Below are 14,750 nucleotides of genomic sequence, written 5' to 3'. Positions count from 1 at the left end.
GCAGCTTCATCCGCCAGTTCCTTCAGGACCCGCGGAAGGATCTCATCAGGCCCCATGGACTTGTGCACCTTCAGGTGCCTTAGATGGTCTCGAACCTGGTGTTCTCCCACAGTGGGCGGCTCTTCATTCTCCCAGTCCCCGCCTTTGCCTTCTGCGGCTTGGGTGGTGAGGCTCAAGCACTTGCTGGTGAAGACTGAGGCAAAAAGGCATTGAGTACCTCCGCCTTCTCCATTTCCCTGGGTATCTTGCCCACCACCAGCCTACTTGCTGGGGCGGCAGAGTGGGAAAGGCCTTGACGCTGTATTAGCACTGTTCAGCAACAGCTAAAACATTGCCGTGTTATCAAAACTATTTTGGTCATAAATCTAAAACACAGCACCATACAGGCTGCTATAAAGAAAATTAACTCCATCCCAGCCAAACCCAGTACAAGTCTTTAAGAAGCATTAAATTCACCTTAACTTGAAATATAGAACTTCCCCAAACTTAATCTGAGGGTGATAGTTTTTGTATGTGTTTATAAGCACATATAAACAGATACAGATTAAATTAATTTTTTACATACATACATGTTCTTAGAGAAAGAAACAATCTAAATTCAATAGAAAAGCCTTGGGACAACCCGTCTTCAAATAAATATGAGTGGCTACACCACTTTTTTACAACCTTTAACAGTAATCATTCATTTGCATAACTATTTTATAATTGTAAATATTTGCTGTCTAAGTTCACTTCAGTAAATGTCATTAGAACTCAAAGTACATCTAAAATGGATGCAATCAAAAGTCAGGACAGCTTCCTTTCATAGTCTGCCAGACTATATGTTTTGCAGGAATAAAGAGAATACACACTCATCAAGAGTTGTTAGTCATGCTGCCAAAGAGCGATGTTTTTATTTGGAACGATGACCTATGTTGCAAGAAGCACTGACCTTAGTTACCTTCAAGATTGACTTTTGGCACAAGTATATTGAAGCAAAACTGGTTCCTTGCCCTCTTGCAAGGTGAAGGTGAGGTCTATGACCAATAAATCCTTCTAAAAGCGTACAGCATCTTAAGATGCTTAGAGGGAAGAAAACCCTTCTCATAAATGAAAACTGTAATGTATTTTTATGAAGAAAATGGTGGAATTTAGTCTACAAGTATTCAATGCATTGCCTAGTGTTTCAATGCTGTTTTTTAATTCCAAGTTCAGTTTTATAGGCAACGATTACATGTTTAACTCGAACTGAGAGCCAAATCTCCAAGAAAGCACAGAATAATTTTCAGTGAAGCCTGAAAGTATCAATTTATTTATCAACATTTTTATCTACAGGTTCTTCACTGATCTGCTAGATTCTCATATTACTTAGAAAAAATCATCATTCTGCTCTACTGTTACAGGCTGCAAAATTTACTTTTCCTGCTTAATTTTTTAAAAATTAAAAATCATCTAACGTTCACTGATGTTGCTTCATTTCTTAAAAGTATTTATTTAATGCTTCCTTTATGCATACGTATTACACCTCACAAACAAAACACTGCAGACTTAAAAGATGACAAATGAGCAGCACAGAATATGGAAAAGTTAGCAGCTGCTGCTGGGAAGTTAGTAAAGAAGCCAAAATGTTTCAGACACCTTCACATGGAAAATGAAAGTAATGAGGATAGAACTGAAAAACAGCAACAGATCATGAATTTAAGGCAAAGGAATGGGAAACACCTACACTAACAAATGGGACACTGACTCAATGCTTCTGAGAGCTGCGTTAACAGCAAACTTCTGGTGAAACGCAATATAAAATGCTTTTATGTAAACTACCTCCCCAGTATAGATGGCTATGACTTTGTTAGGAATTTTTTAACTTCCTGAAAAACAGTCACGTATAAAGCACATTACTACGCTGTAAAAGTAATCATTCTTATTAAAACCTGAAATTCTGCTACATGTCACCAACACAATCTCTGTGTTTGCTCATATATTTACATGAATCCGATACATCAAACAGTAACTTTGTGAAGTGCCAAGGAATGTCTCAGACTGTCCTCAAAATATACTAAATAACCATGATATGCAGCTAAACTTGGAGAGCCCTCTATTTAAATCCAAAAAGGGTATGTTGATATCTTCATCTAAGTTCATATTCTTGCTGCCCAGTCAAGATGAAGTTTCTAAGGAAGATACTAAGTTTTCCTCACACGCTCACAGCTTAACTAACCCTCTCAAAACCATATAAACTTAAAAATATGTGTATAGGAAAGCCGGGTGAACATCGGCCTTTCACTTGGACCCCGCTATAAGGCCTGGCGATACCATTTCCTGCATTAGCCTCAACAGGACTTTAAAACAGAGCCTCTAATTCAATAGATCCTGCTTAGCCGGTATCAGTCCATTATTTAGTGGTCTGGCTGGTATTTCTGTGATAAATGCATTTGCTGCAAAATTATTTTGCTTTTTAAATAATCAGCAACTTTCATCAGTAATCATAATCACAATGTTACTGTGATAAGATTAAAATAAGTATGATAATTATTCATTTATAATATAAGCAAGGACTTTGCATTGAATAACTAGTACTGTGTAACTCAGGAGCTAATTTTCATACCAACTGGATGCTGCACTATATAGCTAGGTATCTGGTAATGCACATAATGTGAAAAATAAGCTGGTTTTAAATTTTCTAGGTAATACTTATAGGTTCTGTTATAGCCACTTGTCACTGTAATATCAGAGCATCACCGCACAGATTTAATTACGAAATTCCTTATGTCAGTTTGAATTACAACCTTCTAGCAGAGAACAAACTTGTTTCTATTGCTGGCTTCCTTGTTAGGTAGAGCAAATGTCTGATAAAAACTTCTGCTTCTAGCTTATACAGCACGTAAAAGCATCACCTACGAAATCATCTTAAAAAGCAACTGACTTTGCTTTTAGACTTGCACCAAAGTATCTACCGAAGTCACAGAGAATAATCTGGACTTAGCGTAGACTTACAATTTTTAATATGAGATGAACATTTTTCTGTTCTGCTCATCAGGCAGTATTCTCTGACACAGGATGTTAAATTATCGCAGGAGTTTTCCAGATGATGCCACATAGGCAGTCTCTCACATAAACAGGGACATTTTCAAAATTTACTACCTATTTTTCATACGAATTCACAAAGCAGACTTCCTCTCATGTCTGTTGTATTTTCTACGTCAGCATTTTGCTGCAGATAAGTAAGGTCTAAAGCTTTTGGTCCACTATAGCAACATTTTAACACTTAACGTTAAAGCTTTAAGAAGGAAAGCAGCTGTTTTGCAGACAACTTCAATTGTTTTGGAAGTCTGCAATTTTTCCCTTTTAATTGGAAGTTGCTGAACTACATTCAGGGTGTAGTTATGAACCCAGATGCTCAACTGTGAGAGTTTTTGTAGCTTCATTTACAGAAAATAATCTACAAGTTTAACAGCTTAAATCTACCTCAGCATAAAACACTACAAAATATTTTTCTTCTCTAGTTACTGCATTTACAAAAGATGTCAAAAAAGCATTAGTAAGACCCAGCTAATTACATACAGTGAAGCTTTACCACTAAAACTGTCAGTGAGTAAGCACAGCTCCCAGTCTCTCGCAGACGTGCTCAACGCTGTGATGTCTTCTGAAAGAGACTTTTTGCCTTTTTAGAGAACAGTTTAGTAATCTTTGCAAAATGCAGTATATTTTAAGGCAAAAAAAAGCCAGCCTATAGCTGGACAGATAAGGTAAAAAACCCCAGACTGTTTACTTAGGAGAGGTAAAAATGACCAGACTGATTATGTAGGACTTGTTTTTCTAGAAAAATGGACAAACATGTTATCTCTAATTGGATTTAGTATGATTTTGAACTATCTGAAAAATTTAAACTGAACTAGTTATCATAGGTAACAATCCACTACTACTGCAAAGTGTTCTAAACACTCAGAAAAGGAGCACTTGAAAAAATGAAAAGCAGATCAGTGAAGCTGCTAGTAGAACAGAAAGGTCATCAATAAATGTTTTATCCACCATTCTTGTATTTCACGCAGGATGGAACTCATAGCACCCTCTATTTGGACAGACAATGGGTACAACTAGCCATCATAGACACTGTGTCACTTTAAAGAGGAATGAAACTAGTGTCAAAGGGAAGAACTACTACATACGAGACTGCTATTTGAGAAGTTGACTGGAGGTCAAATTCACACACTTCTCTAAAGAAGATGGAAAACCAAGTTAGAGTAGGGGTAGGGTAGGTTAGTTGTAGGCACCATTTTCAGGAAGTTGTTTTCCTTGCTCAGGTTTAGAAACTTGAGTTCCAATTCCACTCACACCATTGGCATTCTGACAACTAAGAAATGGCAAGCTATGCTTAAAAAATTGTGACTCCAAGAATTGCATAGGATACCGGAAATACTACGGTTTGAGCTGAGAATATGTAAACCATTATAATAATAAAACATGAAAAATCCAAAGATTACTCCAAAGGAAATAAAAGCTAGAATTCACAGGTTTCCAATTTTAATAGGGCAAAAACTTTGCTTCCTTGTTAACATGATAGTATGCAACTTCGAAAATCAATCTGAGCAAAGAACTATACATGAGTGCATCCTGAGCTTTAAGTGACTAAAGTTAAAGGGTCATTTCAAATTTCTCAAATTAACAGAGCTGCATACCCTGAATTTTTCTTCTAGAACCCACTGAATGCACTTCCTAAAAGATAATGATATATGCAACATTACATTCTTCTCTAACCATTTTAATTTTAAAGAAATGAGACTTATGAAATCAAGCTTCCTAGTTTAGAAGTTACTGTGTACCGGTCTGCCAATATCCTCCAATTTTCAACCAATTCTGAAGAGGAAGAGATCTTGAGGACATAAACTTCAAAGTTGTTCTATAAAAATATCAGGCTAATTTAATCTCTAATTTATAGTCTACTTGATCTAACTGACAGAGTTTCCTGAGCTTAGAAATCAAATAAAGCGTGAGGCAAACATATTATCTTTGCCTCTGTTGAGAGAAAGCCCGTTTAAAACTTGGCCTCCTACAGGCACCAGCTGGCAGGCTAACCAGAGTGAGTGAGTGTGTGTGTCAGCTTGCAACTAGCCACAGTTTGGCTGTTACTTGCCAGCCAAACACAAGACATGCGAGGAAGCTGAGGTGGAGGAAGGCAATACCATAAAAGGAAAGACACTACAAATCCGCTGTGCACAGATCAATTAATTTACATTTTAACACTGTGCAGTATGTCCACACACCGAAAAGGAAAACCAAGATGAATGTAGATGCCGTATCTGCTTATCTCATAAACTGATCAGTGTGGATTCTTAATATTTTTAAATGGATATTAACATCCATGTAGAAGCAAACACTATCTATAGCAGTATGCATTTAAAACAAAGATTAGCTTGTAGAATTTATTTCAGACATAACTTGCAAATGGCTAATTTCTCATTGGGATACTTCCTTCTCTACTCACTCATTTCCAATAACGCCACCGTCTTCTCTAAACCAGTCGATGTCTGTCTGTATATAGGCTCACAGGCACCATAGGTGCTTATATTCCCCAGCATCTAGGAATGATATGTAATCTGTGTCTGTTGCGTGAGATGCCCTTGTTATTATGTCCTTTCAAAACCAAAAATATTCTTATATTCTGTGCTGGGAATACAAGTATCAGCTAGTTACCTGGCAACCTGTATGAATTAAGAGAAAATCAAAGTTTGTATCATATTTTTGCTTAGGGCAATCACACAACTCATTTGTATCCTCATTTATGACAGCAACTGCTCAGCATAGCACATTGGATGTGCGTCCCAATAGGTTTTTTCCAGCTTATTTTAGAAGTCTGGAGACTCACTCCACAACTGATTTTATGGCAACTGTTCTGAATAGCTATAAATATAGAGGTTTTCATAATCCAAAACTAAAATTCTCTAAGTTGAGTGTGCTATATCTTGAAAGAGCAAATTAAAAGTAATATATTCCATTTACTTTTTGCCATTACAAAATTCACACACATCAACAAGCTGCGAAATTTTTACTTCAGCGCTAACTTCACAAGGAGCATCAAAAGTTCTCTTTCGTTAGAACATTCTTTCTTGTTTTGCTGAAAGCATATCATCTAGTCCGGACGGTTTGCTCTTCATGGTTTTTCATCACAGGTCTACTGCCATACACCAAACAGTAACTAAAAATGTAACAGCTACCAGAAGAGGAACAAAAGTGCACTTACTTTAGCTTACTGATCCTGGCTTCTGTAGTTTCAGTAAGATTTTTTGTTTCTTCTTTCCACCGATTTGTTGCTTTTTGCTGAGCTACCAACAGACGTCTAAGTTCAGCAGTAGACTTCTGACTGGTGTCTTCCATTTCCTTAAGTCGAGCTTCGTATCCATGTTCTCTCACAGCATGCTCATGCTCCATTGTGCTTATCTAGAAAAAATACAAATCCAGTACAATCAAGTCTGTTGCTCTTTTTTTTTTTTAACACAAGTTAAATTTATAAACATTTGTTGAAAGCATGTAACATACGATAATTAAACTTGTAATTATATGCTCAAAGAGATACATGTTCCCAAAGCCAATTTAAGCAAATAGTACAACTGACAATAAAGGATAATGAGCTGTGTATGCTTATTTTTGTAAATAATCTTTATCCTTCTCCCTTGTGTTTTCTCCACAGAAACACGTTCTTTCTTTTTCATCTAGCTAAAATGTGTTAGGAGTTTCTTAACTGCGTCTAAAATCTTTTGTACATCAGAGGAAAATGAAAGCAAGCAATAAATCTTATCTGTGACTATAATGGAAGCCTGTCTGATTAAAAACGAGACAGACAAAGATGTGGTATATGCTTTATAACCGCTACCTATCTGTTACAAGAGTCCGAACCTTTGTTTTTAAACTACATTTGGCCAAAGGGTTCTGGAGTTGGAACAAGATTTCCTGTTTAATTTGACTGCTTCCTTTATCTTGTGATGCAAAGTGGAAACTGGATTTGAGATGGTCCCCATTCACAACTTGTAAAATGGCTTGCTGAAGTCTTCTTCATTGCTGCAGATTCTTAGATCCCTTTTCAGTATCTTTACACTCCTGAAGTTAAGAGCAGAGGGGAAAGTACCAGCTTTGTATGTTTAGAAAGCACATCAAGGATCAAAGCTGTTACTCCCTCCAGGAGCCAAAGGTACCACGAATCTGCTGAGGTTACTATTAATTCATTCTCCCACCTCCAGTCTGTTCAGGTGCATTTAATGGAACACATTCAAAAAGAACATCCATCTTTCAGCTAATTATCTTGTTTGCAACTATTCATATAGAAAAATGTTCTCTGTCCAGAAAATACAGAACCAATGTTTGACACCCACACTATTAAATTATTTATTAATTGCACACTGCTCTGACAACGTGGTGGAACACTCTGGACTGAAAGTCATAGAGAGATTCCTAATACATTACAGACAATAGATAAATGAAGATCTGGAACTGGAATAAGTGAAATCACTTGAAGGAAAATGTTATTATTTAATCTATTCATCTTATAAAAAGCAAAGAACATTTGAGATCTTCTTATCAAGCAGAATTTAATACATAATAAAATACAATTTAATTAGCAGAGATTGAGTTACCCAATAGATTCTGAGCACACACAATGCTACAACAAAGTTACTTTTAAACAGAAACCAGGAAGCATCATTGAAACTTTCTTCCTTAATTTAAACTTTCAATGATTTTCTCTTAGAACTGCTGCCTTATTAAGCAAATATCAGTCTTACGTTAAAATAAAAATAACATAGAAACCATACCTTTATTTTAGCTTTTTGTTGAGCCTCTATGGCCAGTTTTCTCAAGCCCTCCATTTCTTTTTGCAATTGTTCATTCTCTTGCTGAAGTTTTAGCCTTTGTTCACTGACAAAGGCACTCTTTTCTCTTTCTGAATCCAGAATGCTTTGCAATTTACAGATAACTTCCTGGCAACGAGATTTCTCTTCCTCTGAGCTGAAACAGAAGAAAAGTCTTGTTGGAACTCAAGAGTTGAACTACCACCACACTAGAGAAAAAAAATATATATTGGGACAGATCTTTGGTCTGACCCAGTACAGCTCCTCCCCTGTTTCTTCCTGAAAGTTTCTATCAGCTCAGCATGTTTAATGGGCTTGGCAGCTAGAACTACCCACAAGTCAGCAAGGAATTTTATCAAGATGATGGAATTCATAAAACCAATCTAATATGGTAGCAGTCTCAGTAAAATGACAACGTGAAACAGAAGATTTTCATTTTTATAACATTTCCAGATTCCCAACTGAGGATTGCTCTGGCGAAGTGACAGGATTTACGATCATCAGAGTACAGAAATGACTGAAACTTCTAGAGAATCCTACACTTTTCATGCTGAAAACAACAACAACCTGGTCTAAAAACTTGTACCATATTGTACTTTTTACCATTGTGTTATTGGAACTGCAATAATGTCTATTAGCTCTGAACACAGACCTGAAATTCAGTATGCTATGTAAACATAGTGTTCTGCATGTACTAGGAGATACCACACTGTAGATGAATTTAAGAAGCAATAAATTCTGCCTGAATATTTCAGAGTAACTTTTCCTACAAACAGTATTTAAAAATGCAGTAAGATTCCAAATAATATACTCCTATTTTCATTTTTTTGTGAAACAACTGCTTGCAGTTCTCGTCCTGTAAACAAAATCTTTCATTCTATAGCACGTTTTCCCCTTTAATTCTTTTACAGTGATTCATAACTGCCCTTGCTTCAGAATTATGGTATCTTGATAGTATTCCTGCTACTGGTTAAAAAGATGTGACAAAAACCTAACACATAATCAATAATTTCATTAGTCAGAAATAGTTTCCATTGTTTTCCAATCCAATTTCTGTAACATCCGTTACGTACTTCATTTCCAGTTGTTTCAGTTTATTTTGTGTTGTCTGTAGACTTAACTGAAGGTCACCTTTTGTAGTTTCTGCAAGCAAGTATTTCTGATGCAGTTGCTCCAGTTTTCTATGGTCAGATTCATGTCCTCTGTCTTCCCTGTAAATCTGAAGAATACACTTACATGTAAGATCATCTTTACCTTGCACTGGTGGTTGGCTGTGTAGTACTGACAAGGAGGCTTCTCCCCATTGCGTCCTATTTTCCAGTGATTTAAAACAAAACTGAACTTCTATCATTGTTGCTGCTACTTGGAAAAAAAAGTTTTCAAAGATCTGGCATTCATTTAGTTTTCTGTCTATTGAACTTAAGTTTAACTGGAATATGTACCAACATTCTTTCTGGTTATGTCAAACATCTCTCCTTTTACTTTTTTACACTTTTCAAAGAACTCTCTTTTTCAAGTTCAGTATTACAGCTTTAAAATGCTTTCTGGATTAAAAAAAACCCCAAACCCACATTAAAATAATTACATGAAAAATTACAATTAAGAAAATCTACTAAAAAAAAGAAAATTAAGGGAACAAAAAACCCATGAGAAATGAGAAAGATCAATATATCTTCTCCTTCTGAAAAGAGATCTTCAACGTAATGTAAAAATGCATGCAATTGCCTTACCTTTTCAAGTTCTTCTTCCACTGCTCTCTTCTCTCTAATGGCTCGTTCAATTTGACCCTGTTTTTCTCCACATTCCTATTTTAAAAAGTCATTTTTCAATAAATCTAATAAAAAATAACTCAAAATAGAAATTCAAGAAGTGCCAAAGCCAAAACCCAGCCATTGTAAATGTAATTCTTGCTGCTGGTATGTATGCATTTGATTATATTTACTCACTCATTATTTTCTCTATAGGATCAGTCTCATTCACGATAGACTAAGACACGTAAAATGAAACCTTTTTTAAATAAGTTTTATCCATAAAAATAGGTGCATATGCACTCTTTTGGGCTCCCACATAATTTGTTACAAGTTCCTGGTTCATTCAAGAATATGATGGTTGTGATGCACAGACTTTTCTTAGAATACTTTATCAACTTTCATATACTTCATTTCTACATACCCAACTATAGATATGCAATACTCAGCTTTCCATGCTTTATTTATCCCTGAAAGAAATGGGGATACTTAAGAAAAGCCATCACATGGGAAATGTTTTCTAGAGCACAGAATCTCACTGTCAAGATGCTTGTGAACTATGATAAGAACATGCATAACTCAAAGAATAAACTTACACAAAGAAATGCGTGGATTTGCAGAACTGTATTATTTCATGCAGAGGCAGGCAAGATTCTCAGTAAAAGTATGGTATGATGGCATACACATAAGGCAAATCTGCACATTAAAAATGAATTTTCAAAGCAAATATCCTTTACACCTGAATATGAATCTCTGCACTGACTGTTAAGACACTGCACACAGTCGCTTTTGTCAAGTAAGATGAAAGACACTGTATGCTGCATTAATGTCTGGAGACATGCAGGACATAAAGTGCTATACAGTAATAAAGCATAGTCCTAGACGATTATTCATTCATTGTATTTTACTTGACTTTTACCTGAATTCAGTATTTTACTTGATAAACATAAACTAGAAGTCTCAAATGTTTTGCTATCAAAAATACTTTCATCAGTCAACACCGTACCATCTGAAGAGCTGAAAGTTCTTCTGTTAGTCGACAAATCTGCACATTATATTGCTTCTTTGCAGAGTCTACCTGTGATCAAAAACAAAGTAAAACTAAAAAATTAATCCCATGACCTATTTTTCCATCCTGTTTTTATATATACGTTGTCTATATGTGGTGCATATATATAAATATGGACATATATGGGACTGCAATAACTGACAAATCTTACTACATAAATGTTAGAAAGAATGTTTATTATCAATCCATACTACTTTAACTAAAGGTGTTTAGAAAAAAAACACAAGGCCTTACAAAAAGAATAAGCTTTTGGAAAAGCTGCTGTCCATTAGGTCCAAGTTATTTGCAATTTGTAACAGATATTTTTAGATCACATAACAAAAGAAGTATTTGTTAGTACCTGGAGGAACATGACAACTCGTAGTTTAAAATTTTACTTTTTATGCTTTTGATAGATTCACTTTTACTGAGATAATTTCAGAAGAAGAAATAGGACATTTCTAAACTTCTAAATTCTGATGAGTAAATCATTGTCACAACCAAAGTGCTCATCCTAGTTGCTCTTTAGCTCTCACACCTTCTCCAAATCATGTATGATATTCAATATCGCAGTTTTAAGTAATCCATGCAATTGTTGTGATTCTGTCAGGTAACCACCAAACAGAAGGCACAAACCATCTTTATCCTCATTTTAAAGGCTCTGAGGATTTAGGCATTATATTCCTGAAACCTTTCAAAATGAAAGGATTGGAAAGAAAAAGAATCTTTTCATCCCTATACAGCACATATGCACACTGTGTCACAGTGAAGAAAGTGAAAGGAGGCAAAATCAGTTTGCACCGCTGAAAACTTACAAACAAGATAATTGCTTTACACTGTTGTCCACTTGCAACAAAAGACATTGCCAACACATGCCTTTAACAAGCCTTTATTTCCTCTGGAGTTTGCCTTAAAATAAAGCAAGTCTCTTTGACATGCAGATAATTACTGAGAACCTCCAGGTAGATCAGTCTGCATTTTAACTGCAGGTGGGACACAACATGGAGAAAATTTTGTGACTGGTCTTTTATCAGAAGACCTTCAATTTTTCAGCTGCTCATAATGACAATAACAAAAATCATAAAGGGACAACTTTTTTTTTTAGTAATTTCTCTACAAAATTCTGATTTCTAAGCGTGCTGTGACATTGAGCCTTTTGATTGTTAGCTGTACTTGATAGAAGAGTCTTACTTGCCTAAATAGGGGAATATTTTTAAGTACGGAGATGCCAAAAAACCAATAGTACAACTGTCAACAGGTCCTACCATCTGAACGTACAGGATAAGCTTCCATCAGCAACTTCCAAGATGAGGCCATGTATCATACATTAAATACCTTGACACCAATACAACACTCAGTCTGTCGACGTGCTACTGAACAGAATCTCTGAAACTGAAGTGCCATTCTTTACATCTTCCCAGTGCAACCAGTGTCTGCACAGACATCGACACTTTTGGTTCTTGAGAGGTTTAAGAATATCATTTAGTTTCAAAGAATCTATGTCTAGATAACAAAGCTGAAGAGTGCGGTACTGTCAGCATGCTGCCTTGCTACCTATATTATCAAAATACCTGTAAGAAAACTGCTCATGATGACCATGCACCATCGATAGCTTTTCATGCTGAGGAAAACCAAAAAAATTCCCATTCTTTCTAAACATCGTAACTTACTGCCTTTCTAATTCTTGCAGCAGTATCTTCTGCGAGTTGAGACATTTCATCTTTCATTTTTTTTATTTCCTCTTCCTTCTGTTTCTCTCCAAAGAGTGCCTAGAAAAAAATAACAACTTGAAACACTACTGATAATATTTCAGTGGTGACATAGTATCTAGCACTGAGAGAAGAAACCACACACAGCCACCTTTTTTCCTTTTTCCTTTGGAGTAGCTGACACCGAGACCCAACAAGAAAACAAGAACAGCGAGAACATTTTGCACTAAATGCACATTCTTGTAAATCAGAACCACACAAAAAGTTCGTGTTAGTAGATGCCTTTTTTTATTGAGACTTATTATTGGGACTTTCAGATTTTGGCTGGGCATGGAATTATACAGAAGAAAGCGTAAGAACTCAGACCAAAAGGCAAGCCTACTCTCCAATGTTCTCATCTGGGGCCAGGATCTGTAATAAAAAATGCCAGTGACGCATAGAAAGTTCTCTGTTCCTATTCCATAGGAAATGGAATACCTGTATACACACACACGTGCTCCTACATATAGCTAAGTGTTTTTTATGGTTGATATCCTAAATTACTCATCTCCCAGAAAACTAAAAGTAAAGGAGTAAAAATTTATAAGCAACTAAGGAATGTGTATGCAGTCCCTTTTGTGGTGGGTAACCATGAACCAAACAGCTCTTTAGCATAAAAGAATGGCGAGAATTACAGAAAAAGGCGTAGCAAGGAACCCTTCCTCCGGAGGATGCAAGAAACCTACTGATGTTAAAGTATAATAGGAGATACTGGTCTGAAAAGATTACAAAATATAGAATTCTTGATGGGCGAGATGAAAAATCCTAGGTGGCACATAGAGAATATGTAGATGCATAAAAGCAGAAAGACATAAAGATGTCCCTATTGGATGATATAAATTCAGCCTATAGAAGGTTACTCACTTCAGGCAACATGCCACTTCACTGGTCATACTCTCTTTTACTGCTCCCATTCAATTCAACTTTGTATTTTATTTCTCAAACTACTCTTTTAAAATTCTTCTGATGTCTTTTTGTAAGCTTTGCTTTGTGTGCTTTACAATGTTAACATAACAGAAGCTGCATTATTATGACAGCCTGTTACTCCCACCCCTCAATCTCTTACAGAGCAGGGAGAAAACTCTGTAACCACAGTTTAAGACACAAAGAGTTAACTGATATGTATATTTTGCATTTTTTTATCCTGTTCATTAATAAACTTCCCAGTTTGAAAAATTCAGGATGTTTTAGCCAGAGCAGTAAATTAACAAGTCTGCAACTTCCAGTTAATTCTAAACTGTTCTTAATCTAAACTGTTATTTATAACAAGCCACTTATTTATCTGTAACTGTTCAGTTACTGTTTTAGAGACGCAATTTACATCACAATAATTTTTACTGGGCCACTTCTCTCTGTCAGCTTCGTGTGAGTTCATAGCAAGTGGCATCAAATGATCTGCTGAACTACTTTTGGATGAAAAATGGTGTTCTAACACTGCCCTGATGTACTAATGCTTAGCAGACTGGAAATGTGATTTATACTCCTTACCAGTAATTTTCAAATGAAAGAGTGTTTTCTGGTTTTTAAACTCTGAAAAAAAAGATTTTATTTTTACCCTTCATTCTTCGTATTCTCCCCACTACTGGGCTGTAGGGGAATGCTGTTAAGGATCAAAATACCTTACTAAGAAAAAGGAACTGAGAAGTCCAAAGGTGGCCATCGAGAGCTGGAGGATGTAAAACTTCATTTTTCACCCCGTTCTGAACTAGAGCCTAACAGGTAAAGGGAATTGTAGAAGATCAGTTCATAAAGCAAATGAGATGCAGAAAGTTATGAGGAAATTATGAAAAGGAAAAGATGCCACCGAAGGGTTTCCTAAATGACTATAAATATATGGGAAGAAAGGCTGTAACAAGCTGATAATCCTCTTTTGTATAACAAGAAGAATCACAGACTGCAGTAATGACCAGAACACTAAGCTTTGTCAGTATTTTCATGTAGTCTGGAAGCAGGCCAGAAGGTAGCAGGATCTCTTTAAAGAAGTTAGTTCCCTCTTCTGTCCGAAAAAAGGAGGCAGGTCTGCCTCCTTTGTCACAGAACTGAAATCAGCAAGAGCAAGACTAACTAACATTCCAAAAGTTAAAATGCTAGTTTAGATACTCAGGAGGCTCCTCAAGTTTGAAAATCAACTTCAGACTAAAAGGGAGCGTTTATCTCCTTAACTACTCAACAGTTCAACATGTTAGCCCAAATAGAACCAATTCTAAGATTCTCCATTTATTCCCACAGACATTAACTAAAACTGGTTTCACTTACTGATGGCTACAGTCATCAGATGTGCATTAAAGTTCTGTCTTGCCAGCAAACACAGTTCATTATATTTCTAAAAGCCTGACTCGAACTGAAGCTTAGCATTAAAACACAAAGAACCCATACCAGACAAAAGTTT

At 36.0% G+C, this 14,750-nt stretch overlaps 1 protein-coding gene across 1 annotated transcript in view; it reads right to left on the bottom strand.

The window, feature by feature from the left end:
• Window positions 1-14,750, bottom strand: part of SCLT1 (sodium channel and clathrin linker 1) — a 47,202-nt gene that overhangs the window by 10,527 nt on the left and 21,925 nt on the right. The window contains exons 13-18 of the mRNA XM_009289487.1: window positions 12,284-12,382; window positions 10,572-10,643; window positions 9,548-9,622; window positions 8,891-9,036; window positions 7,782-7,974; window positions 6,218-6,414 (exon numbers count right to left, since the gene is read on the bottom strand). Coding sequence (XP_009287762.1) covers window positions 6,218-6,414; window positions 7,782-7,974; window positions 8,891-9,036; window positions 9,548-9,622; window positions 10,572-10,643; window positions 12,284-12,382 — 782 coding nt within the window. The remainder of the gene's footprint in view (window positions 1-6,217; window positions 6,415-7,781; window positions 7,975-8,890; window positions 9,037-9,547; window positions 9,623-10,571; window positions 10,644-12,283; window positions 12,383-14,750) is intronic.

This window comes from Aptenodytes forsteri, unplaced genomic scaffold (assembly GCF_000699145.1).
Source record: "Aptenodytes forsteri isolate BGI_AS27 unplaced genomic scaffold, ASM69914v1 Scaffold109, whole genome shotgun sequence".
Taxonomy (NCBI): Eukaryota; Metazoa; Chordata; class Aves; order Sphenisciformes; family Spheniscidae; genus Aptenodytes; species Aptenodytes forsteri.
This window is presented reverse-complemented; position numbering and strand designations above follow the sequence as displayed.